We start from the raw sequence: 25,866 nt of genomic DNA on the forward strand, positions 1-25,866 counted from the left end.
GCGCTGCCAGCCCTCCTCCCAGGCCCAGGCTGGAGGAACTGGTGGTGGAGAGAGGCCTGTAGGCCTCACGCTGGGGGGCGGCAAGGAGGGCCAGCACCTGACTCAGCCCTCTTCTCCTTCCCAGGCCTATCTGCTCCTCCTCCTCTGCCCCATGGCTGTCCATGTCTTTTGCAATGTCTGCTTCTGTGAGCCCCGCAAACCCACTCCACGGTTCAACCTCACAAACTGTGGCCATGTTATCTGTGAGATCTGCGTCCAGAAAGGTAATGGCTGCTGCAGGCAGGCTTGGGCTGGTCAGGCACTGCTGGCGTCTACACAGTATACCTTAATCATTAGAATTTCTAACTCACTCTGGAGGAAAAAAAAAAGGCCTGAGCACTTCATGTCTATTGAGTGTTTCTGATAAACTTTTTTGATTCTTGCTATTGATGTCCTTTAAAGAGTAAAGAACACCTGTGTCTGCCTGCAGATGAAAGCATCTGGAGCACTGTGCCTTTCAGAGCAAGCCTTGGAATCAAAAAACTGGAGAGTTTAATAAAAATTGTATCTGGATGTTTGTGATCCGTGGCTGATTGTGAAAAAAAAATAAGATGGCATTTTATTCTAGTTTTGGAAACGGCATGGTTTTAAGTCATGAAAGAACAGTTTGTAAAATGTAAGATTGTTTAGGGCAAGTTTTGAATATTGTCTTATTTTAAATCTTTGTATTGTCACTGAAACATAAGACAATTTTCAGCAGCACAGGAGGACTGAGGTGAAGTTTTGAAGCTCTTTTGTGTTGTACATAATTTCTGAGTCATATTCTGGGACTGCTGTGATTTGCATAGGTGAAGATATGTGCAGAACAAATAAGGAAGTTGCTTTCCAAAAGAAACACATAGCAGAAAAACATCAACGTTTTTTCCCTTTCAGGTCATGCCAAGTGTTCTGAGTTTTTTGAAGTGGCATATAAAATAAATGAGCAATCTGTATTTCACAATTAAAAACTTTTGATTAAATGTTTTCACAGGGTTTCTGTTGAAGAGATAGGGTCATAAAATTCAGTCTCTAAATATAACTGGCAGACTCATAGAACCTGAGCTACAGCTTTCATTTCTGCTTTTAGTATTGTTTGTCAGAAAGAAAATAACCTGAGACATCATATATTTTTGGCTATGAATTCAATAATAATGATAATATCAGCTTTAAAATGTATTTACTCTTTAAGAACACTTATAAACATTGATTCTTAGAATCCTTAGAAAAGAAGCAGCTTGTGAAATTATCAATTATAAATATTATCACAATATGCATTTACTGTAAATACTTGCTTGTACATTTGCAAATAATCAGAGACATTTTAGAAGATGATAGCTTTAAAACATTTGATCAATTTTTCACTGAAAAAAATCACAAGGTAAAATTATTAACTCTTAGAATTTAAAATTTCATATATTTTATCGAGAGTGCAAGATTGAGCCCCAATCTGAAAAGTCATGTATCTGTTTGAATCATTAGTGCAGTTAAGCATACATTTAATTAAACCAGGCAAGTAGTCTTATTTAAATCAACAAAATTAAAAGTCACCTGCATTCAGAGACACTAATTATATTCATAAAATCATTTACATAAATGTTTATTTGCAGGAGGAAGACCTGATGACATTCACACAAATTTTCCCTGTGCAACTGTGTGTAATGGTTATAGAATCAAATTCTTTATTCATGTTTATTTGCATTTCTTGTATAATCTTCAGATTCCTTCCACAAGTGCCAAACAAAGGTTTACACATCAAATTCTATTTAAGATGCATTCAATATGTACTCAGTTTGATGTATATTTTAAATATCTCTTTAACTTACAGGTAAAAAAGATGAATGTTTGATCTGTAGAACTCCTTGTCGTACATTAGTCCTTTCAAAACAGGTAAATGAAGCTTTAGTATTGTTGTATTACATTAATCTGGAGTTTGTTTAACAGCTAAATTATTTGCATTACAAAATACTTCTCTTTAGTTTACTGACTGTGACATGAATATTTACTGATGATAGGCTTAGATACTTATACACTATACAGCTTTTAGTAGTTTTGATTTCTTTAAATAAAAGCCTACAAAGACTTTTCAGGTTTTCAGATTCTGCTGGACTGTAACTCATTCCAGCCTTTTAAAGAACAATGGGACTGACTTTAAAAATGTGGAAAAATGTCTATTGACTTTTTCGTTTGTTCATCAAAGTTGACTGTAATTAATTATTTCATATAATGGACTGAATCAAAGAAGTGCATGGTGGTGCATCAATGCTCTTAAGTATATTGTTTTTTTCCCCCATTTTCTCTTATTTTCTTTATTGACATGTGATTAAGAGAGAATCTGAAATATTGTTAGGAATTCTTGTTATTCACTAGAGATTTAATAGCTCTTAATTTCCTTTCTTGAGAAATCACTAGAGACTTAATTTTCCAATTTCTCCCATGAACCGCCTTCTCCCCTAGCTGATTTCATAAATAGGTTGTGAAAACATTTCTGTTTTCCTAGAGTGATGCCTGCCTAACAGACAAGCTTATCTTAGAATAATAGAAGAAAAATACTGAGAGCATTCAGTACAGCTAACATATAAAGTCCTACAAAGCAATCATGTATCTGAAATAGAGTACAATTTGGGATTAACCCTTAAGAGCTGACATTGAAGGAGAGCATGATTTCCCTAAATGTATTTCAAACTTAGCTGATGTAAATCTAAATACAGAAATCTCAACCACTACATACTCTATATGAAAAAGTAAAAAACTGTTACACTATATTTAATATTTGTAAACAGAGAATCTTGCAGAACAAGAACAGAGTGAAAAAGACAATGCTTCCCAAAAAGCTCCACAAAACAAAGAACAAAACAACAGAATGCAAATATCATACAAATGAACAATGCACTCAGTAATCAAATAAAATAAAACAAAAAAAGCCCCTCATAAAACTTCTAAAGGAGATCTTTAAATAAGCTTTCAATATCAGTCTACCCTGTCTGGAAATTTAGGTTGTCAGAGACCTCTGGAGGTCATCTTGTCCCATAGCTGGCCAATTTTTGTAATCTGCTTCAAAAATAATGAAGGAATTTAAAAATGCAAGGATTGAGATAGTAACAGAAATATTAGTTGTTTCATTAGAACATGACAGTGCTCTGGAGGACTAGAAGGAAGCAAATTACCATATTCTTTAAAAAAGATATTAATGATGATTGCTTAGCCTTGATTAAGAACAGATAAAATGATTGGAATGATAATTAAAGATGTATGTAAAAAAGTCCTGGCTCTATAATTCAGGAACATGAGTGGAAAAATATCTGGTAACACCTATGAGTTTGATGCCATGGAAGTATTCCCCATGAGTAAGAGATCCTATAGAAGTGTTAAAACTAATTGAATTGTATATGGAGACAATCAAAATCTACACCACAAATATTCTCATCTCTAGAGTAGTGCACGCTTGTCACCTTCACATCTTTCTTCTATATCTCATGATCCCTCACTTTATTCTTCCCCAAGGATGGTTGTGTTATGATAAATCAGAATCTCACCATTCATTATTTCAGAATTTCATATTAACATCTGCTACTCCTCCCTGCAATAGCTAAAATACAGTGTTCTACAAACTTTTTTTTAGTTTTTAGTTTTTTGAGATCTGATAGATACTTAAACTGAGGTCATTGTTAGGATTCTAAAAAGCTTTCTAGAGCTTCTGTCAATACATATTAAAGATTTTAAATGTATTTTTATGAATACATTATTTTTTCTAGATGAAATGTTATTGTCTTCTTGTATTTTCTATACTTTGACAGCACAGATAGGTTAGACTGTGCTATATGGCTATCTGCTTTTCTCTTTATCAGTCTGCCAGTTCACTCTGTGGGAATTTTTGAATGCTTTGGCTAATGTCAACCAAATCCAAAATAATAGAGTAAGTCTCAAATACAGTTAATTTCATCCCATGAGTTCTATAAAGATTAGTAGCTGTGCAAATCAAGGAAAAGCAGTTTAGTTCTCTGGGTGAGAGAAATGCAACTGCAGCTCACCAGTAATCAGAACTCTGCATTTGTCAGCCATGTGCACAGATCTGCAGTAACCAAACAGTGCATACCATCTTTGCTCACATGCAGGACATCACAGTAGTTGATGCTAGAAAATGAGTAACAAAAGATTTAAACCTGCTGCAAATCCAGGTTATTAATTTAGCTCATCACATATTTGTTTTTTCATACATATGAGGCTCAATCTGCTCTTATTATTAAAAATATAAAATGTAAGCCCCCATTGAAAATAGGTTTGGCAAATACATCAGTTAGCTAGTCTTTGATATCTGACTTTATAGTAGTGCTATACTATATTTGGAGTAGGTAAAAATATGGTCTTCCTGTGTGTTTGTGCATTTACAAATGGACTTAAGCCTAATTCTTTCTGATTTCAATGCAATATTTTTAATTTAGTGGCTAACACTTATCTTTCCATTTTATTAGTAGCCTAGAAAAACTGTTGTTTCATTCACAGATACTTCTTATTTCTTTCAATAATTCACCTTCGTAAATTTTTAAACTTCTTGAGATTCTTTTGTATTTCTGCAATTGATTTCTGTTTTGCCTGCAACAGTTTCAGTTCTTTGACTGAGTTTTGAAAGGTAGTATTGTACATGAAAGATGAGATCTTTTATCCTCTGTCAGGATTGATTTTGCTTTTTTTATTCAACTTTTGGTTGAATAACTTCTATTATACAATTATGATAGATCAAAGAACTTTGTAGTTCACAGGTTATGGGTAGATGGCTCTTTTTGGCTACATTCTTCATTTTAAAAAGCTGTTTAATGTAATAGAAGAAGATAGTTGAAACGTGATCACAGTTAATTCTTAGTAATATAACTATTTTATCTTTCTACTATAACTACTGTAACTATTTTGGGTTTATATTTTGTTTTTCTTTTGGATAAAACACGTATACATGCATTCTAGATTAACACAAAATTGGGTCATCTACATTGCTTTTTATATTTGAATAGGTATCCAAATGTCACTCTGATTCTGAAATTTATTTTATATTTTGTAGAATTTCTTTCACACTATAAATAGTAAATATGTCTTTATTCCAATTCTAGCTTAGGTATAAAGCACTTAACTCAGTATTTTCTAAAAATACAGATGGCCATTTGTAAGGAGACATCATGGTCTCTGATCAAAAGTGTCTTTCATAAAATATGTTGAAAAATTTAACTATCATTTTAGGGGTTTTTCTTATGCTAGGGTAACATTCTGCTGTCCAACAGGTAAGAGAGTTAAAGGGATCCCAGACAGCATGGACACTATTCTGAAAAATGACTTTGAAACAAAAGAGATTATAAGATGCATCCACATAACTGGGGATGGTGAGAATCAACAACCTTGGAAAGTGACTGCCAGAAACTCAGCTGTTGGTCTGAGGGCAATGTCTCTTCCAGGAGACCACAACATATTCATTGAGTTTCCTCTGGAAATTGTACTGTCTTACAATAACCATATATGTGTGTAATATATTTAAACAAAAGCACAGAACTTTCCAGATAATAAGAGCATTAAATAACATTAAGCTTGTTTTCAATTTCTGTCTCATGCTATTCTTGATCTGTCATTTTTTTATATATATACATCAATGAATTTTAGGAACCTTTTGCAAAATTCTTTAGTTAATATAACTTACAAATAAAAATATTAACTTTACTGTATGTTTTTTTCTTGATAGACAAATCCTGATATTCAGTCACTGTTCATGGGAATAGATATGTTATGCAAGAAATATTCAAAAGAAGTAACTGAGGTGAATCTGCTTTCAAACTTTCTAACTATAAGTAGCAACTTCTACTGATTTTTGTGTAAATGGGAAAAATATGTGAGTAGATGCTTGAAAATTAATGGATGCTCATTGTTGTCTTTACTTCCTTCATTTCCCAGTTTCACAGTTTTACAGTTCACAGCCATTGCTTATGTTTTCAATCTCTCTCTGAGGACTGCTCATCTGGTTATTTTACTGGTGTAAGAGCACTTTCAATGCCATACAATGAAAAATTAGATCTGCCACAACTTTAAACATGCCCAGACAGTGTACCCTAATGATAGTAATAAAAAGTTACACGGTGAGAACCTGAGCTGGCTGCAGTCCTGAGCTGAATGGACTCTTTCTATGTCTCTGTTTTTTTTTTTCTTTTAAAATCAGAACAGCTCTTTTCTTTTTTTTTTTTTTTTTTTTTTCTTTTTTTTTTAAGACACATGCAATAATTGCTTCCAGGGTAATTTTTTTCCCTGTCTTCTGTAAACTCCAGACAGGTTCCTTTTCTTCAGACTTATTTTCCAGTTCAGAGCTTTAGTAGCCACTTGGGATAAACTCATACCTGTAAACTCTCATTGCCTCCTCATTTTCTGCATCTCTTCAGCTTGGCTTTGAGACTTGTCCTTGTCTCTCTTATTGTGCATTTCAGTGCAGTTTCAACCACTCTAGGTTCACCTGTGGTAATACATTCCTCCCTGAACTCACCTGCCATCTGCACTGTGTTTTCTCATCTGGGACTTGTTTGATGTTGTGATGAGCTCTCTGATGCAGCAGAAATGTAACATGGGGAAGATCAAGTGTTTTTTTCTGCATGCTTCACAAACATCTCCAAAGCTGGGCTTGGAAACTTTCCCCAGCATTCCTCATCCTAATATGCATGAGTGACACAAGGTAGATGAGAAGCCTTCCTCTAGTATGGAAGCAGGTGTGATTATCAGCAGTTATTCTGTAAACTGAGCAAACACAGACAGCTGTGTCACCAAGCACAGATGAATTCACACTTCTGTAATGTGTGAAAAAAAGGAAAAAGAAGACAGTCTCTAAAGACACAGGTGGGTTTTCTGTAGTCTGAAACAAATGATGAAATCATTAAGGTATGTTCTACCACCATCAAAAGACATAAGAGCAGCTTGTGCTGTTAGGGCAAAGGTTTATCTAGTCTAAATTCCTGCCGCTACAGGAGGTGCGTAGGAAATCATGGGAGAGCAAGACTGGCATGTGTTGCTGTGTCTTCTAGCCTCTTAGCTTCTAGCAGTTTTTGGCACAGGGATTTCTCAAGGTGGGATCAGTTCTTTGCATTCAGAAGCTTTTGATAGATATTTTTTAAGATCTGATTTGCTTTTTTAGGACTGAATTCTGTCACTGAATTGACATTTTCATGGATTTCTCCTTTATAGAACCAAGACCTCCCTTCTGAGTGGTGGGAGACAGCTCAGAGCCATTACTTTCTGTGTGGCTGTTTCTTCCAACAGTTCTGAACACACTTCTTATCCTTTGATAAATATCCAATGGGAACCTCTCAGGGTCTTCTACAGTGAATACAAAGTAAACAATTCAATTAGATACTCTACTGTGGGTTTATTTTAGATTATTTCTTCAGTTATATCTATCCCTTCACATTTTCTGGCAGTTTCCTTACATGTGAGAACAAAGATTTATTAGTAAGTTATTAACTATTGTAATTTGTTCCACAAGCTCTTGTCCTGCATACCTGATATGTTTTTATGTTTAAACTGTGATGGTTTATGATCCTCATCTGGACACAAGGAGTGCTTACACACCACCAGACAGTGTATCTAACAATTATTTTTTAATTAACAGGATATTTTTACAAGGTAAGTTATAATTGCAAGTAAGACACATTACTTTTTATGTTGCCATTAATTTTATGTGTTTGCTTAGCACTAATGAATAAGGAGCATCGCAGCTAAACTGGCTTTCCAATGTCTTTACCTTGTTATTGAACAGTGTGTGAAAATATAAATTCAGTTAAATACATCTACTAGCTCTAGATTAGGTCACACTAGGTTAAATAATCTTTATAAGACTTTCACTGCTAGTGATAATAACTCAGAGTGTTTTGTTGGAGAGGTTTTAAAGAAGATATGTTAAATACTTATTAAAATATAGAAAAAATGGAATATTGTGAAGTAGTTCTCCATCACTTTATTGCTGAGATTGCTTGAGTATAATTAAGTGAAGCTTTCCTTTAACTGTATTTGTTTGTAGGCTTCAGAATTTCAAGAAAAACACCGTAAACATTTATTAGCATACCGCAGACAAAAGGTAACAGCAATTGTCATTTTCTCATTTTTATTGCTTATCTTTGCCCCCTTACTTTGGTTTATTATTAAAAAATACTTTCACCTTTTATTAGAATATCTTGAAAAATTTGTCAGGATTGCCTAATTTCTGTCATTAGAAATACCAGGCTGCAATTATTCAAAATCTATCTTTGGTTACTATTCTATAGTAAAACAGATTTTAGTTGTGGGCTGCCCAAGATTAAATCGAGTCAAAGGACAGTGGGTGAAGAAATTCATTCACTGTATGGAGGAGAAAGTGGAAGATGTGGGTAGAGATTGGTACTAAGATAAGCCTAGAGGAAGAGTAGGATTAACAAACTAAGCAAGAAGTTTGAGTGATGAAGGACAAGACTATGGGCTTGTACCTTGAATTAGAGATAGCTCAATGGGAAGAGGAATAACATTAATTATTCTGTGAAGAACAGGTACTGAAATTGTGACTATACTTCTTCCTCTGTGCACTGGAAAGAAAACTTATTTTTCCTTTCCCAGATACTTGTAATATTTGCTGACACAGTTGGCTGTTTTACTCCTTTTTTAGGACATGGCCAAGTGTGTTACTTAAAGCTGTGTGGCAATATTGATGTACCAACCCATTGGTAGGTTCTCTCTGTATGAAATGACAGAGACAAACTCATATAGTTATTCAACTGGATATTTTGTGTGTCATTAGAGCTTATGATATGGCACTCATGGATAGAACAGCTTGGAAACTTAAGTGCTGTATGGTCTATTCTCCCCTGTTCTCCATAACTACATTTTGATATCAGTCCTAATGTACTGTGGAGCATGTAGTTCTTCCAAGATCTTGTCCTTTCAAAGCCAGGCCATGAAGAATCTTGACTTTATGCTCCCTTTTGAATTTATTGTACTGTCTCCAGATGGCAAAAGTGAAACCTGTAGGCAAAGGACAATAAACTCCTTCATAGAATTTTGTATAAATAGAAATGTTATCTCCAAAGAATCTGGGCAGAGCTTTGATTCTTTTTGATGATAAGTTTTTAAGTTATTTCTCTTGAAATATTCATTCAACAGTAGTTGTAAAGCACTCAAGGACACTGCTTGACATAAGGAAAGTATTTAGGTGATACTACAGAAACAGCTGAAGGCTTGACTTGTTTCTATTTCAAAGGCACAGTGTTTTGGATATTTTTATTGTTATCTTGTCCATTCTATGTATGTGTTAGTGTTTTAAAACTGCTTGCATTGGCTCAGGGTCAAAAGAGGCTTGGTTGTGTTAAACACTCTATTTGCAGCTATGGCTAAAGCTGGTGAGGCTGCTTTGGTGGAGAAATTATTTGACAATGAGTTTGAGATGAGCAAGGAAGGGTACAGTGATATACCCATCTTCTTCCTGTGAGTTCTGGTTAGCAATGTTCCCTCCTTTGAGGGGTACTGGGAAGGAGTCTGAAGGACCTGGGGAGGGCTAGATCACAGTTGACAGAGACACAGAGGATGAGAAAGTGGGGTAGATGCACACAGTCGGGGTTATAATCTCACACTGATTCTTACTGCCACTGGCTTTGAGATGAAGCCAAGTGGGAAAAGGATGGAGCAAGAAGGATTTACATAATAAACATTTTGGCAAATGTTAATGACACCCATAGAAGTGAGAAAGCAGAAAACTACCCTTTGACACAAGGGCTTCTTCCTGTCACTCTCCATGCTGCAGGTTTTGGCTTTTGGGAAAGGTAGAGTGCTGCATAAGGAAATTCATAACCAGGTTCTCAGGCTTGGCCACCTTGTTTGTGGCCCTCTTCCTTGTTTCTGGTGTATCATTCCTTTCACTGTCAACCAGCAGCTATCATGACCTTGAAAAAAGCTTTTTTGTTTCTGTAAGTTATACATATAGTGGGGTGCAGATAATGGTGTGTGGTGTGGGCACTTTATATTCCTGGCAAGTCTAGACCCTGTATTATACTAGGACACAAAAACTCTTTTTAAACCAAAACCCAAACCCCTTTTAAAAACATTTTGATCTTAAAAACATCCAATCCTACTGAGTAACAGTGTCAAGTACATTGTTCCTGACATCTGTACTGGTCACTTTCTTAATCCAACCTAGCCTTCATTAGAAAAAAGTAAAAATGAAGTGATAAACCCCAGATCTTAGGCAGATTTTGTATTTAATCACTTTCGTAGAGTTTCACATCTGCAAAAAGAACACAATATCTCCCACAAACAGTATGATTTTGTAAAGGTGTATCAGGTAATGTTATCAAAGAATTAAACCAATTTGTTGGGAGCAGAAGCAGGAAAAGTTAATAGGAGAATTCATGATTTGTATTAAAATCATTTTTTTTTTTCAAGTAGTGAAGGACTAAGGTCACAAGATGGAAATGAAGAATAAAATGCAGATGCAGTATTGAGGAAATTATCACATCCTCATAATATATGATAATGTAATGAAAGACTGTAAAAATTAAACAAACTAGTGAGCTGACCTAATGTTCTTGACCTTAATGTTCAATTTTGCAAGCTCATAACATTCTTTAACAGAGATATATTTGGTTGTGTCTATAACAAAATAGGAAGTACCCTTCACGTAAGCTTGTTACAAATAGATACTGCAAAGAACTGAATAAACTTTGAATTTGAAATAAGAAATATGGGAACATGTCATTTAATGTTTTAAACAATTATTTGTATCTTTTCCAAGCCATTCCATATTAAATGCAACATAACTTTTATATCAGATATGGAAAAGAGGAAGAAAAAAAAAACCAACTTATTTTTAAGCACTTTTCTTAGTATTCATTTATTCAGTAGTGCCAGCATATTTAACATAAGGTAGTCAAACTAAGTCTGCAACTAAAATCTTTTTCAGACTGACTATTTAATGTACCCATATAACAGCTTGTAGTCTTGTCCCAATAAATCTGGAATAGCAATGATATCTGAGATTAAAACCAATAGAAAACAGTGTTTCAACATTTTAGAGTACTAGTTGTATGGAAAGTCAGTTGTATATCACACAACTTGATTTTATATAAATCTATGATTATCTCACAGATGGTCAAGTTGGAAGAATCTTTCAAGAAAGTTACACAACAATTGCATCAGACACAACGGTAAGAGTAATGCAACAAAAATACATGAGAAATAGTAATTTGACAACAGTAATTTCAATTGATAATAAGAAATTCATGCTCTGTTTGCCTTCCTCATATATTATGTTGTATAAAGAGAACAGCATGTTTTTTAAAGGAACAGTGGTTTCTATCATCTGGACCATTTCCTTCACATTAATCAAGCCTGTCAGGAAGAAACTATTTTATTCTTAATTTCAAGTCAGTAGTTACTCTACAAGTGAAATTTTGTCACTCTCTGTTATATAGACATTTAGTTTAAAAATTGTAATTTACCTTTACATGAACATGTTTGTATTTTTTCCACTGGGCTTTCCAACATCAACCTGGAATGTGCTATAAACTTTTTCCTAGTATATAGCCAATTTTAAAAATTACCACAGTTGTGTAACATGTTTCTCATCTTCTTTCTACTAAAAATCTACTTCTTAACTCAAATTAGTCTTTTCTTCACAAATGCATCAAAGAGATAGTCAAGAGGTAGCTCATCAGTAACGCCCTGCTCATTGACTGATACATCTTATTTTCTTCCTCACATTTATTTCCAAATTAAAGCCCAAGTACTTATCGATTCCTAAGTGCACTCTATTATCACTTTTCATTTCAATATTTCTTTGAAAATATCACCATTTTAAATCATTATGTAGCTCTTATCAATATTGATGATACTTTCTTTCTTTAGAACTTTCTGCTTTCAAATTTCAGTGTCCTATCCCTGAGTCATCAGGGAGTATATTAAACAGAATTGGTTGCAAGATTGAACTGAAAGGAACAACAGTAACAACATCACTCTCTAAACCTTTTTTTATTGTTTTTCCATTTAACTTTATTTATGATATATTTTCCTCAATTAATGGTTCTTAATTCTCCTTGAAAGTCCACATAGCCTATAGAGCACTCTAATGTTTAAATGTTTCAGTTTAAGTTGAATTAGCACAGGAAAAAATTTACTCTTACTACTGTTTGAAGAGATATTCTTACCAGAACAGAAAACAAAACAAAAAAAGATACCAGATTGATTTACTGTGATCCACCTATGGTAAAATTCTTGCGTTTTCCTTATAATATTTGTTTCTGTATCCTATTTTATCCTTCATATTTTCTACAGTTTCAAAAAGAACACGGGAAAAAAAACAGGCTTGATCTGCTTTTCCATTTTAGTGAATATGCTGTTAAGAGTACTTATAGTTACAATGTACTTCTCCCAATATATCAACCTTCTTGAGAGAAAGCCCCTCATGAATGCCACTTTATGAATACAAGTGATCAAATGTGCTGAAATCTCCTTAATAACCCAGTTCATGGAGCCAGCAATTTAATTGCAAAATTTTGTTGATCTTTGTTCCTTTTCTGTATTTTTTCAGTATTGACTTTCTTTTGACTTTGACATGCACATAGTACTCTATTATGCTCACTTGTGATGTTTGGTTTAATATAACTGAAAGAAAAACTTATAAAGGAAACTATGTTTGTGACGGATTATTATAGTTTATGTATTTTTATCCACTACCTCCCTTTTCTTGTATCTCAAACAAATGCTGCCTTGGCTATACCAAATACAGCTCTCTTGGTGAATTTCAGATTTGTCAGTGTACTACCAAGAGAGTGTGATCTAGGGCTTCTTTTTGCATGCTCAATAGACATATTCCTCCTATTTATGGTTGTTGGCAAAGATATCAGTTTTACATAGCTGTTAGCCAATTAGCATAAGTATGCCAACATTTCTTTTTGAGAACTAGATTTTTTTTAAAGTTTGGGAAATATATACATTTAAATTAAGATTCTTGGGCTCAACTGTAGTTTAAAGTTGCATTTTAACATCTGTTGTTCTATAAAATACTTTGCCATAATGTTATCCTAAATTGATACTGTTGGATATGTAATGACTCATATAGACAGTATGATAGAGAGAAGTTAATGGGTTATCACATAGATTGTTATTTTGCTTCATGGCAGTGTCATGTTAAAACCAACTACAGCTAGTCAAAACACTTTGATTTAATGGTTTATCGATCACCTAAACATGATCTAATCAAATCACAATTATCTCAATTTATATCTGTTGTTTCTTTTGTCTCCCCTTTAGTACGAAACCTCCTGAACAAACTACACAACTACCATTTTCCAGTACAAGTAGAAATCCACTTTCCAGTAAGAAGTGCTGGTTTAAGATACTAACTATGAAATATATATTACTGGATATAGCTATGTTCTAATATGAAATTTGTTAATGACTTTAGTTCCTTCAAGAAAACAGAATGATTACTCTTCATATTCTCTTCATCCTAGTCATCCTTCCACTTCTGAAATGTAGGTACAAATCTGTTAACTTTCAATTAAAATCTTAACGGTGACAACATACTGGTATTTTATACGCAAAGCCTTTTTCTTTTTGTAGTGTGTTAAAAATATGTACATTTTCTGATTTTGTGTTTCTGCAAACTGTGTATGTGTGAAAGAATTGCAGAGGGTCTTATGTATCCAAGTGTACATAATAGCTACTTGTATAGATTGCCTTTGTACTCACTGGAAAACAAAATTACTAAGTATGATGCACTTTACTATAAAGACTTTTTGGATAGATAGATAGACAGGTAAATTAGTGATAAAGTATTCCCATTGACTGTAAGGAAAAACTAAATAACTTGTACTGACATCTGTATGTAAAATGAGATTGTCTAAAATTAGATGAGATGAACTCCAGTAAAGCTCATTAAATTTTAAATGAATTCAACACAAAGCTTACTCAGGCTAAAGATTTCTATACCTGTGACTATGACTATGCTTTTCATAAAATAATGTTTCAGAATGCCCTTGTTGTGGAGACAAGTGAGAAATACATAAATATGCATATTTATTCTGACTTAAATACAAGAATAACAATGCTAATAATAAAATACCTTTCTCTGAAAATGTCTCAACCCAAGCTCAGAATCAATTAATAGATCTTTCTTACTCCTAGTGGGTTTTGGAACAAGCCCCATTCATATGTGTTATGCATTATGTATTACACTTTTTCCATCATTAGTCAAATTTGACAGGAGAATGCAACATAATTTTAGTCATTATAATGAATATGTTCTTTTTATTACAATGTGATATTTTTTCCCTTGTAAGAATGGGGTCAATGGAGATTGATTCTATACCTTCACCAATGAGGAAAGTAAGTGTTTTTGTTGCATGTATGTTTGTTTATTTATATATATGTATGTATATATCTGTACATATGCTTTCAGTTGCTTCTACTATGTTAATACTGAAAAAAATAGGACACTACATCCTGTTAAAACTGGAAAAAACTGGACACATGCTGCTTTCAGCTATGCTTAATGGTTAGTAGAAGTTAGATGCTCTCCAAAAAGGATCCAAAAGGAAATAAATCCTAACGTTTATTTCTGGAATTATGTTCTCCATATGCCATATACAACCTTTAAGAAATCTGATGCTAAATTAAATGGCAAAGTCTTGAAATCTCAGTATGTTGACATTATAAAAATATTTTAACTGTTTCCAAAATAAATGTTGCTAATGCATCAAACTGAGAGCTGCAATTAAATATAAGTTCTAATATATTAAGGAGTGGAAATGTATGTATTTCCACCTTTAGCAGTCCTCATGTAGATGTCTGCAGTGCACATCTATGCTAGTATCTCAGTGTTTCCTGTGTAACCTATGGATTGATTATATCCATAGATAGACCTCTGACCACAGGAATAACCTATGAATTAGTATGAATTATTTGACTTGTTCTAAAGGAAACTTCTTGGTTTCATTCCTGTTTGTCTTTCTTGATCATAAAGAGAATTTCAGGGCATCAGGCTGGATGTAAATGCTGTCATTGCAGACGTCTAAAGTTCTGAGAGGTGAATCACTTGGCACTCTTAATTTCACACCATACTGATTTTCAAAACATTCCTGAAATTTCATATATGATGAAGAAATCAAGCCAGTCATTGTCTTTCACCTTTCATAAACAATTTTGTTTATTGCTTGATCAGGTGATCCTGTTTCTGTCTATGTTCAGGGGAATCAACTTGTGTATAGTATCTTCAGGTGCTAAGAAAAAGTCCCTGGTCTGAAAGCAATGTTAGAACCTTATATTTGAGTCGAGGATTGCAAGCTTTTAATGACATATCTAAGATGAGATTGAAGACAGGTGCAAACAAAATGGCAGCAGGGAGCACCAGAAATCTGCAAGCCTTATGCACCTGAAAAATGTAACACTGTTACTTAAAATACTTGATGATTAACATACTTATTACACTGTAATTAATAACTTGCCCTTAATTTAGCCTGAGACACCAACTGGTCCAACAAGATTATCATTAATAACTCCACCACAAGATGGACGAATGGGTGAGTGAAAATAACGGTTGTAACTGGACAACATTTGTATTATGTTAAGAGGATTAATAAATTAGAGTTCATACATTAGCAATTTACTGAGCAAAGCTGAATCGTGATAAGGTGTAAGGAACTTACCATGTAGGCATCAATCCAGCAGATGGGAAACAGTGAAACATGAAGAATGAAATAAATTTCCCTGGTACCGATCTACTTTTTTTCTGTGAATAATTACTAGTAACCCAAAAGACTTTTGCTGAGTAATCATAGTCTCTGGTTGCAAGCAAAATACTGAAAGGATGTGTATGGTTAAACAGAACAGGCATACTTGCAACATATGTTGTTGACCCTCTCTTCACTTTCTTAATTATATTTGTTTATAGTTAGCAGAGGTTAACATTGACCATAATGCCATGTTAAAAATCACAAAAGGAAACGGGGGAGGAAACTAAATGGAACTTACAAAAGTATTAATGCAACAAAAATGAGGCAATTGAGGTGAAGAATTTCTTTAGAAAGATGAATTCTTTAAATATATGACTGTAATGGGTTGTAAGACATTTTACCTGTCTGTACTTTATCTTGTTCCTGGGTTGTTGCAGAGCTTAGATAACATGCTGATGTAAATATGACATGAATAATAACCTACTGAAATTAGTGCAGTCTCCTTGAGTACCATGTATTAGTGAGGAGTTTCCCAGAATTCCTAACACTCTGCAGGTCTAGCAATGCTGTATCCCTCTCATTCTTACATTCATCGTGTTTCTATAACAGTCTATTCTCATACAGTCTTTCACCTGGCTTCAGCAGTGAATAAAACCCATTTCCCATCACATAAGTAGCTTTTAGCACTCTTGTGTTTTTACATGGCGTAAACATCCCCCTAAAAACCCAAGTGCCATTGCAATGCAATTGTAATGAAGCAGCAAAAATTGCTTTTTCTATGTCATATCTGATTTGTATGTTCAGATACTTCCTAGATGCATGCTTGCCTATAAATTTATGGATGGCAAGATAGCGAGAGCTGTATCTAAAGATAACTAGATACTTAATTAGATAGTAAAATTATGTGTAGAACAGTTATGTGTTCAGCATATTTCAGAATCGACTCATAAAGTTTTGTAGTGGAAGAAACTGAATGAATCAAAGTGTACTTGCAAAAGTAAGGGCAAGTAGAAACATTTTAATGGTGCATTAAAGGAAGTTCCCTTCCCAGATATGGGTGGGGTAAGAAGTATCTGAAGAACGAGAGCATCTGAACAGACCTATCTTGATGGTCTAATAAAGGAGAGAAGGTGATAACCAACATATAGGTTTAATTTGGAAAAGATCTGCAGGAATGATGCAATATGATTTCATGACAGCTAAGCTGAATCCTACCTCCCTGGGGAGGATTAGTCTATTGAGACTAAAGACAATTTGTCACCTTTCCCCTCTGCTGCAGTACTGCTGAAGACTTCTGATAGGTATCACTTTTGCTGGATCTTCTTCCAGCAAGAGGTACTGGAAGACAACTCTTGCCTCAGCAAAGGTCTCTTCTGTGCTAAATTGTAAATAATTTTGTTATTTTTTAAGGCTACTTCGATCCTTTCTCAAGTGACATTTTGACTTTATTTTGTCAGCTAATTCCTTGTTTTTCAAAATCTGTTGTAATTGTACACCACATTTACTTCCTGAATAAACCAATCATGAATTTGTCTCAAATAACGCAATGAAAGTGTTAATATTTGTTTTTTCTGGTTATCTCTCAAGTAAAATAAGTAATTCATGTTGGTCATGTTTCAAAAATTTGAATCTTACAGGTAGCGTATCCTACAGAAATTCTCAATCATCTGGAATAATGTCAAGTCAAAATAGTGGATCAGGATCCACAAGGTAATTAAATACCTTTTGAAGATGTTACAGTCTCTTATGAAAGACTGAAATTTCTCTTGTCTGGCCTTTATTAATCTGTATGTTTAAAGGTTTTTCTGTGTATTAGAAGAAAAGCTATCTTGTGCAGGCTAGCTATCACCTATAGGATAGTGTTTGTTACTGTTGGAAGGTTTTATTTTGAAATAATTTTCTTCAAATATGTGCAGAGATAATCTAGTTCCCATAGCTGTGGACATTTACAGTCATGGTGCTTTTAAACAAAAGGTAGTAATTTTATAGTGAGAAAGTGCAACAGCATGTCTGTTTTATAATTCTTCTAAAAATCAAAGATGACAACACAATATCTACACAAGAACTATTCACTGAATAATCTGACCATCTTCATGTAGCATGTAGCAGGTGTTTTGGGTTTTTCATCTAAACATTGAAAAAGTCTCAGAGCGTGAGATATATTAGCATCAAGAAGAAACTTAAAATGGTTCCAGAAAAAGTACATTCCTGTTTTCTGTGGTCATTAAAATCATAGAATGGTAGGGGTTGGAAGGGACCTTTAGAGATCATCTAGTCCAGCCCCCCTGCAGAAGCAGCTTCACCTAGATCAGGTTGCATAGGAACATGTCCAGGTGGGTCTTGGAGACCTCCAAGGAAGGAGTCTCCACAACCCCTCTGGGCATCTTGTACCAGGGCTCCTTCACTTGAACAGTGAAATAGTTTTTTCATGTGTTTAAGTAGAACTTTTTGTGTTCCAGCTTCATCCCATTACCTCTTGTCCTGTTGCTAGCTACTATAGAAAAAAGATCCTAACACAAATTTTAAATATATATATAACAAAATGCTTTTTTTTTTTAAAGTCTGAGTCTCATATAACTTGTTTTATCCTTCTGCTCTTGAAAATATGTAAAAACCCCCAAGAATATGTAAAAGAAAAAAAGAAAGATAAGGAATTTGTAGACCACAAAGAGTTATAGTATTTTTTATTAAAATATTAGCACTATAAATTTTAGTGATTTTGAAATATCTTGTACTATGAATGGAACTTCAAACCATTTCCCTGCATTAATTTCATTAACAGATCCACACCTATAAGACTGCCACATAATGGATTCTCACTTCCATCATCATCTGGATCACAAAGCAGTCGAAGGGGGATGTGGTCTACTTCTGATTTCAGAACACCTCCCCTGTATCCATTTACATCACCTTCTCCACAGCCATCTGTATCAAGACATCCAATTACCATCTCTGGACTTCTGCAAAGACAACATTTAGGCAAGTGTATTGTATAAAATGAACAGTTAACACTTCCTCAAAAAGTTTTAGCAAAACAAAGACTTATTATTTATTTACTTGAGAATAGTAAGTAAGAAATAAATTAAGCAACACATGAATGAAATTTAAAAATATGAAAAATGTCGTTGTTCCTGATCAGTATTTTGCTTTAGTCTCTGTGCAGTAAAATATCTGCTGTGAAAATACAGTGAATTGCACTGAAATGCTTCACTTCAGAATGATATTTTTAAACAGAAATTTGAATCTGATAATGTCCATAGTTGTTTTCTAGAAAAAAACTAAAAGCTTTCAATAATGAAAAGCATATAATAATTTCGCAACATCTAGTCTTGCAACAAATCTCAAGTAAGCAAAGAATAGGAAAACATTAGTGGAGGATTTGCAGTGAATTCAGAGAGTGTTACAGCACAACTGAGACAGTCAACAGGAGTCCTTTAATAAAGCAGAACAGTTCAGCTGACACATGGCAAACAGGAGAATAATGTCTATTATGAAAAGAACAAATGGGAGACAGTTCCTAAATTTAGACAGTGACTAAATTATGTGTTGTAGAAAGTGGATGACAATTGACATCTCACTATGTCCAGCAGAGTGAAAAGGAACATAAAAGGAAATTGCAACATTCTGAGAGTAAGAAGTGAAGCATTAGTCACCTGGTTGTTAGGAACTGGAGAATATTAATAGAAATGAACAAATGAATGAAATTCTGTAAATGAACAATGGATAGGGTATGAGCAGATGATGAGGCAGAGAAGGTGAAGGAAGGTATATTAAGGAATAGGAAAAAAGGTGAGATACTAAAAGGATTGGGTGTAGAGAAGGAGCCTGGAACAGTGCATAGGACAGAACAAAGGCTATAGAGGAAGCAGATTAAAGAGTTTATGAAAGATGGAGATGAGAATGCAGAATATTAGTGTAAAGGAGGAAGCAGGATGGACTAAAGGAGAAAGATGAGAGGACAGTAAAGGCTATTTTACTGTGAAGCAAGTAAAAGCAAGAGATTCTCTGGATTGGCAAAGAATAAGGAAATGATGAGAAGAAAATTGAAGAAGGCAAAAGCATTTTTATGTTTTGGAAATAATATTATTTATTTCATTACACTTTTCTGTCACATGGTCTGTGTCATCACAGTTTGGAAGGAAAGGCTTAAATGATAATTATGATTGTCTGTTACTGGCAATTCTTCCCAGATTCTGTACATTATTAACTTTATTTCCTTTGTATTTACCTATTATCATATCACAGATTTTAGTAGTAAACTTCCAAATCCCATGATTTTTTCAGTCCTTGTACTGTTCTCTCATGTGCCAAATTTTCTGTCTCAACTTCACATTTGTTACAGATCTGTCAAGACACTCACATAAATGTCTGCAAGTGACAGTAAAAAGAGAGATAATCTGGGATATTGTTTGTTGAGCACAGCAAGAAGTAACAAAAGTAGCTGCATAGAGAATAGCCCAAAGAGGGTGTAGGTGGGAACTGCACTGGAGCAGGTTAATTCACAAAATTAAAGAATTATAGAATCATAGAACAGCCCAGGCTGGAAGATCCCTTGAAAGATCGTATTGTACAACTCTCTGTGGGAAGGGGAGCCTAGATGAGATTATATAGCACCCAACAAATCACATCTTGGAAACTTCTTCATATTGCAGAGTTTACATCACGAGTGAAATCTTTGTTATTTACATTCAAAATACAATTAATCTATAAAGCATTTTTCAGTCTATATTAATGAATACGATCTTTCTAATCCAAGCGTAACACATGCCAAGCAGTTCTGAGTTAATGAAACTTCATGAAACCAAAATAAAGATGTTATAAGAAATTCACTCATACCCAAGTTCTGAATGTATATATCTTGTGGGTGCTTACATCATAATTGTTTCACTCGTGGAATGTCTGGGCAGTGATAAAGCATGTGAAATAATGCAGGAACCTGATAGAATCTGTAAATAACATAGGTGGAATAGAAGTTAAGAAAAACCAGCTATATTGAACTTAAGTACTAGTTGTCTTTGAGGCTACATGTTTGCAAGTTAATTGCAGTTCATATACAGAATAATGCTTTGGACATTCACTTGTGTAGCTGAAGCTGGAATATGGCAGAAATGCTTTTACAGAAAGAGAAACCTAATTATTTTGTATAAAAACAAAAGAGCATCTTTAGATTCATAAATAGAGCTACACAAAAGTTTTCAGCAAAATATATGGATTTTCTTTTTAATATTTGATAATTTTCTCTCTTTTCCTTGAATAAGTTCCCTAGATAATTTATATGAATAAAGTTTTCCTTTAGTCTTACTAATCTTGCTTCTATTTGTACTTGTATTCTCATTCCAGGATCAACTACTTTTGGAGGACATTCAACAGAAAGATAAGCAAACATCTGTGAATTGGTTTGATCAATAAGCATCCAGAGAAGCCCTACGTGGTCTTTGGATATCAAAATATTTGTAGGTTCTATAAAATGTCAAATTGGCATCAATCGGCTAACTATGCAACATGAATGATGTATTGAAAACATCAGGGCTCTTGCTGATTGACCTTTGCAGCAGTTTTAAATGGCTGTACAAAATCCTCTTGCTGTTTTTAGAAATTTTTGCTTAAAATGTATTGAATAAATAAACAGGCTTTATTAACTGTTAAGACAAAATATGCTTATGTATTGAAGGAGCATTTCTTACTATGAATGCATTGAGCTGTAGCAGAACTCTGTTTTTAAATGGTTGCACCTGTACAGTATTAGAGATGAGCCCCAGTCCTAAAAATTTTCAATTTATAGATTTTTGATTCCAGAATTCCAAAACTTGCATTCTTACTCAATAGATCACTTTCTGGTTACACTGTTGAAAGGGATAAGTTTTGAGGGATGTTACATTCTAGGGGGCTGTGCTGAGCTTGTAATACAATATCTATTCCACACTCCAAGAACATAGTAACGATTTCTTCCTGGAATGAAATTAAGTAGAGGAACTGGCATGAGGAGGAAAAACACAGTGGAGACTACCTTTAATCTCACACAGCAGTAGCAACTGGAGATTCTGAATGAAGGGTGCCAGAATGCAACTTTTTTCTTTTGAGAATAGCTCTTAAGCTGAAATTCCCACCATTATTATGTGTGTCTGGCAGAATTTTGGTATGGTTGAGTCATTCAGTATGCACCTTTGTTTTGTTTCAGCCCTGCTGTTACATGGACAGTTTAAAAAAAAAATAAAACTCAAAGGTAGTACATGATACACTTCTTTTGGGTTGAAATGTTAAAAGAAAAGTTAGAGCAGAAAGAGGAGTACAAAGGATTTTTTTATGATGATGATGAGACAAAGTGTGAATTCACCCAGCAGAGTGAACAGTTGGTCTTACTATCTCTGAATATGATTTCTTCATTTTGCAAAGAGTTTTAACTGCCAAATGTGCCAGTTATTCCTTTAATGAAGGTAAATAGATGGAGAAACACCTGTTTTGTCAACAACTCTTGAGCAGGGGCTTCCATAAGAAATTTTATGGTTCACATTTCCCTCATTTCAATGTAAAACTTTTGCTTTTCTGCCCTGGGAAAGTTTGTGTGTATTCTTCTCCCCAGTATTCTCACACTTTCAGTTTTAGGTGTTATTTCCGTGCAAATTTATTTTCAATCAAACTTCCATCTCAAAGATTTAGTTTTACAATACCACAGGAATATACAAGTAGTATGGTGTAACTTTTAAAAAATCCTGCTCTCCTTTAGTTCCAGATGAGCTATAAAAGCTTAAAAAAATTAAGCTAGTAAAATATGACTGCTTCCTTCCACATTAATTGTAGCTTAATGGTTTTCTGTTTGTTTGGATCACAAGACAGTGTTCTTTTTAATTTCTATTTTATCACACTACAGAGTCAGCATCCAAGTCTGCAAGGACCTATTATAGCTTTTATGATTGCTGAAAGTTGCATTCTACAAAAGGTGAAATATGTGGGGTTTATTAGTATTCTTTGTCTCTCCCTGGTTTCAATTGCATGTAAATGAAAACAGACTTTGAGCTTGATAAAGCTGCAAAGTTACATCTATAAATGGGGCTTATCTGAAGGTTTCCTGGAAGGAATCATATAGGAAGGAGTCATATATGTAAGTTTTGCAGAAAAACATGTATTTAAAAATGCACCTTTCATTCAAAGATGTGAGTAAATATGCCCTGAGAGATAAACAATTTCTATACTGCTGCTCACAGCGGTTTCCACAAAAATTCAGTGATGATCTTCATGGCTCTGGTAATCTTGATCAGTTCCCCTTTCCTCTGGTAGAAGCTCAACACAGGCAGAGCACGTTTTGTAGCAGCAGGTTGAGAAGAGCACTTGAATATCATACCAATAAAGTAGTATAAAAAGAGTTATTCATGTAATTTTTACTTCTGCTTTTAACTTCTTAATAGTATCTTCTACTTAACAGGTACTGCCTACTTTATTTCATCTCACAGTCCAATCCTGTATGAAAAAAACGCACCCACTTCTCATCTTTGGAGGTGTTGTGGCTTTGAAATGCATTTTGAAGAGAAAATAGAATAAAATTTGAGTTTAAAAAACAAAAAACCACATGCTCTGTACATTCTGAGTAGAAAACCTTTGAATGGCAACTTTTTGCTTTCCATTTTGGACAGAATGAACAATTTGAAAACAAAAGCATCAAATGACTACAATGGGAAATTTTTCAAAACTTACGTTTGAGTGTTTTTCTCGTATGTTGCAAAATAAATATTAGAAAATATAATTAAAAAGGGGGGAAAAAAGCCATTTGTGAGATGTAATTTGACAAGATCAATGCTTTTGTCATTTGTTAAAAAAAACCAAAAAAGGTTGAAACTGCATACTTCATTATTCCCTGCTTCAAAAAAAGGACGAGGGAAAAAAGCAGTTTCTTCTCTTTGGTAATAAGCACAAAAGTTACTATGTTAATCTGTTAGACATGCATCTTCATCGCTTTTTTCCTTGCTTTTGTGAGGAATTTAAGGTCCTTAAGTCTGTAAGGAAATTTGCAGTACAGCAATAATACACCAGAGGGTGCTAACTTACCTCTAAAGAAATGGATTCGGTTAAATTACTCTCTCGGGTAAGTGGAGTAAAAGCTCTACTATTCTGCCCTTCTCAGTTTGGAATTTATATGGGAGAGCTGCAGATAATAACAAGGCAACGAAATGATGTAGAATCTGAAGGTAAAATATCAGAACAAACATGAGGAACTGACCAAACTGAACTGGAAGTTAAGACAGTAATTCAGATACAGTAGTCAACAAATGTGTGAAAGGTAAGAATGGAGGCAGGGATTAGTCATGCTGAGGGAATAAGCAGTAGTGGTCTGAGGGAAGAAATTATTTAGGCTTGATATCGGGAAACTTTGTTAATAGAGTACCTTGGTGATGCACTAGTCTCTTGGGATAGGGATAGGATACCATCACATAGAGTATTCGGGACTTGGGGAACAAGATGCCAGTGATAAAGCTGGAACACAGTGGAACACAGCTTTGAGAAACACAGAGACTGAGCAGCTCCTGTTCTTGTCAGTTTTTCTCTCTGCAGCCTTCTCCTTTAAGTCATTAGAGGGCACTAATTTATCTTTTGCAGTGTTCTGGGAGAGAACTCAAGAGTATATATTTCACTACAAGGGTGTTTTGTGCCCATACAAACAATAGCACGAGATTTTATTACAGGTTAGAATCACGCTATTTGGAGTCACTGCTAATGCTGAAGGTATTCTCTTGTTTGCATTATCCTTGCCAACTTCAGCTTCATTTTAGAGTCATCACTTATCTTTTTCAAAAGGTGATGCTTATACCATATAAGGCAGCATCATGTCTATTTATTGCTTTGTAATACAAAGGAAGTCTGTTGCAGACAAATGCTTAGTCTGTTAGACATAATACCTGATACTTGCCAAGCAGCATTTTCTACAATTGTGCCAATTAAAATGTGAAATTGCTACCACTTATTTTTGAACTCTCATGTTCTGGCAGTCAGGGAAGAATGCCATAACTCATCAAGATGCAGCACTATGAGCTTATCTATGATAGTCCTATTTCCCCTCTAGAATTTAACCTGCTCATAACTTGAAGGAATGCAATTTGAGAATTCTCTTCTTCTGTGGTCTCTGTATCAAAATTGCCAATGTCCTTCAGTCTGTAGACCAGCTTTGTGTCCCTCTGGAGCACATGGTTGTTTCTGATGTCAGACGTGTGCCGTTGTGCCAGACTCTTCCTACAAATTTCTTCTGTGCAGATAAAAATATCCAGGTGTATAGGAGGACTTTGTTCATGTCTGTGCTGTGAGTGTTTGGGGTTATTTCTTATTGCATCTTTAGGACTTCTTGAAACCCTAATCAGCTCCAGTAAGTTTTAGCACTATGCAGTCACTAAATCATCTGCATTGCTAGAACCCCTAACTGCTATAGCACTTCGCAGGGAAAACTACCTGATTTGCACCAGTGCCCTTCATAACAAAAGGATCAGCTTACTGAATGTCCTGCTCCAAGGATCTTTTGGCTGGTGTGTCCCAAGGGCTCTGGGCAGCTTTTCCCTCAGTTATGTCTAAAGCCCTGAAATATTGTCTGTTGGAAAGATACTAAACATTTGTCCTGGACTCATGGGAGTACAGTAGCACCAGGGACTAGGGTGCCAGCTGTATGCAGGGGATAAGGAAAGAATTTCCTTGGGACAGAGTGATATTTGTATGATGATGAGGTGGGGAAGGATATAACTGTGTGTGTTAAGGGCTTTTCAACATTAGGAATCGGTGAACAAGCTGTGTTATCGAGTTTCTTATGATTTACCACCTACAAAAGAGGAAAACTCTTTCTATTCTGCTAGTGAAAGAGTTCCTTTCCTTTTCTACGCAGGACATGGGAAAAATCCCCCACAGCCCTGCCCATAGCAAACAGCAGTCCTTGACCCTGCTACTGTGCTGTAGAACTATTCAGAAACCACTAAAGCTTGAAAAGAGGCTGTTCTACATCCTAATCCACCTCACAATACTCTGAAACCAGATACTTACCTTAGCTGGGCCACCAAGGCCCACATGCTAAAAAGAAACCCCTGCAGAAGCCCAGCAACCCTGAGAGAATCCACTTGACTGCTGACACCACACAGTATCACTCTGTGAAGGTGGTATGTTGTCCTAGCCA

General features: G+C 34.7%; 1 protein-coding gene across 1 annotated transcript; it reads left to right on the top strand.

Moving 5' to 3' along the window:
• Positions 1 to 151: 151 nt before the first annotated feature.
• RNF212 (ring finger protein 212) lies at positions 152 to 21,103 on the top strand. Its single transcript, XM_010207815.2, has 12 exons — positions 152 to 263; positions 1,844 to 1,905; positions 5,738 to 5,812; positions 8,051 to 8,107; positions 11,140 to 11,198; positions 13,303 to 13,367; positions 13,457 to 13,526; positions 14,334 to 14,379; positions 15,509 to 15,572; positions 17,363 to 17,435; positions 18,508 to 18,704; positions 21,066 to 21,103. The coding sequence occupies exons 1-12, from the start codon at positions 152 to 154 to the stop codon at positions 21,101 to 21,103; spliced, it is 918 nt and encodes a 305-aa protein (XP_010206117.1).
• The last annotated feature ends 4,763 nt before the right edge of the window (positions 21,104 to 25,866 follow it).

This window comes from Colius striatus, chromosome 3 (assembly GCF_028858725.1).
Source record: "Colius striatus isolate bColStr4 chromosome 3, bColStr4.1.hap1, whole genome shotgun sequence".
Lineage (NCBI taxonomy): Eukaryota > Metazoa > Chordata > Aves > Coliiformes > Coliidae > Colius > Colius striatus.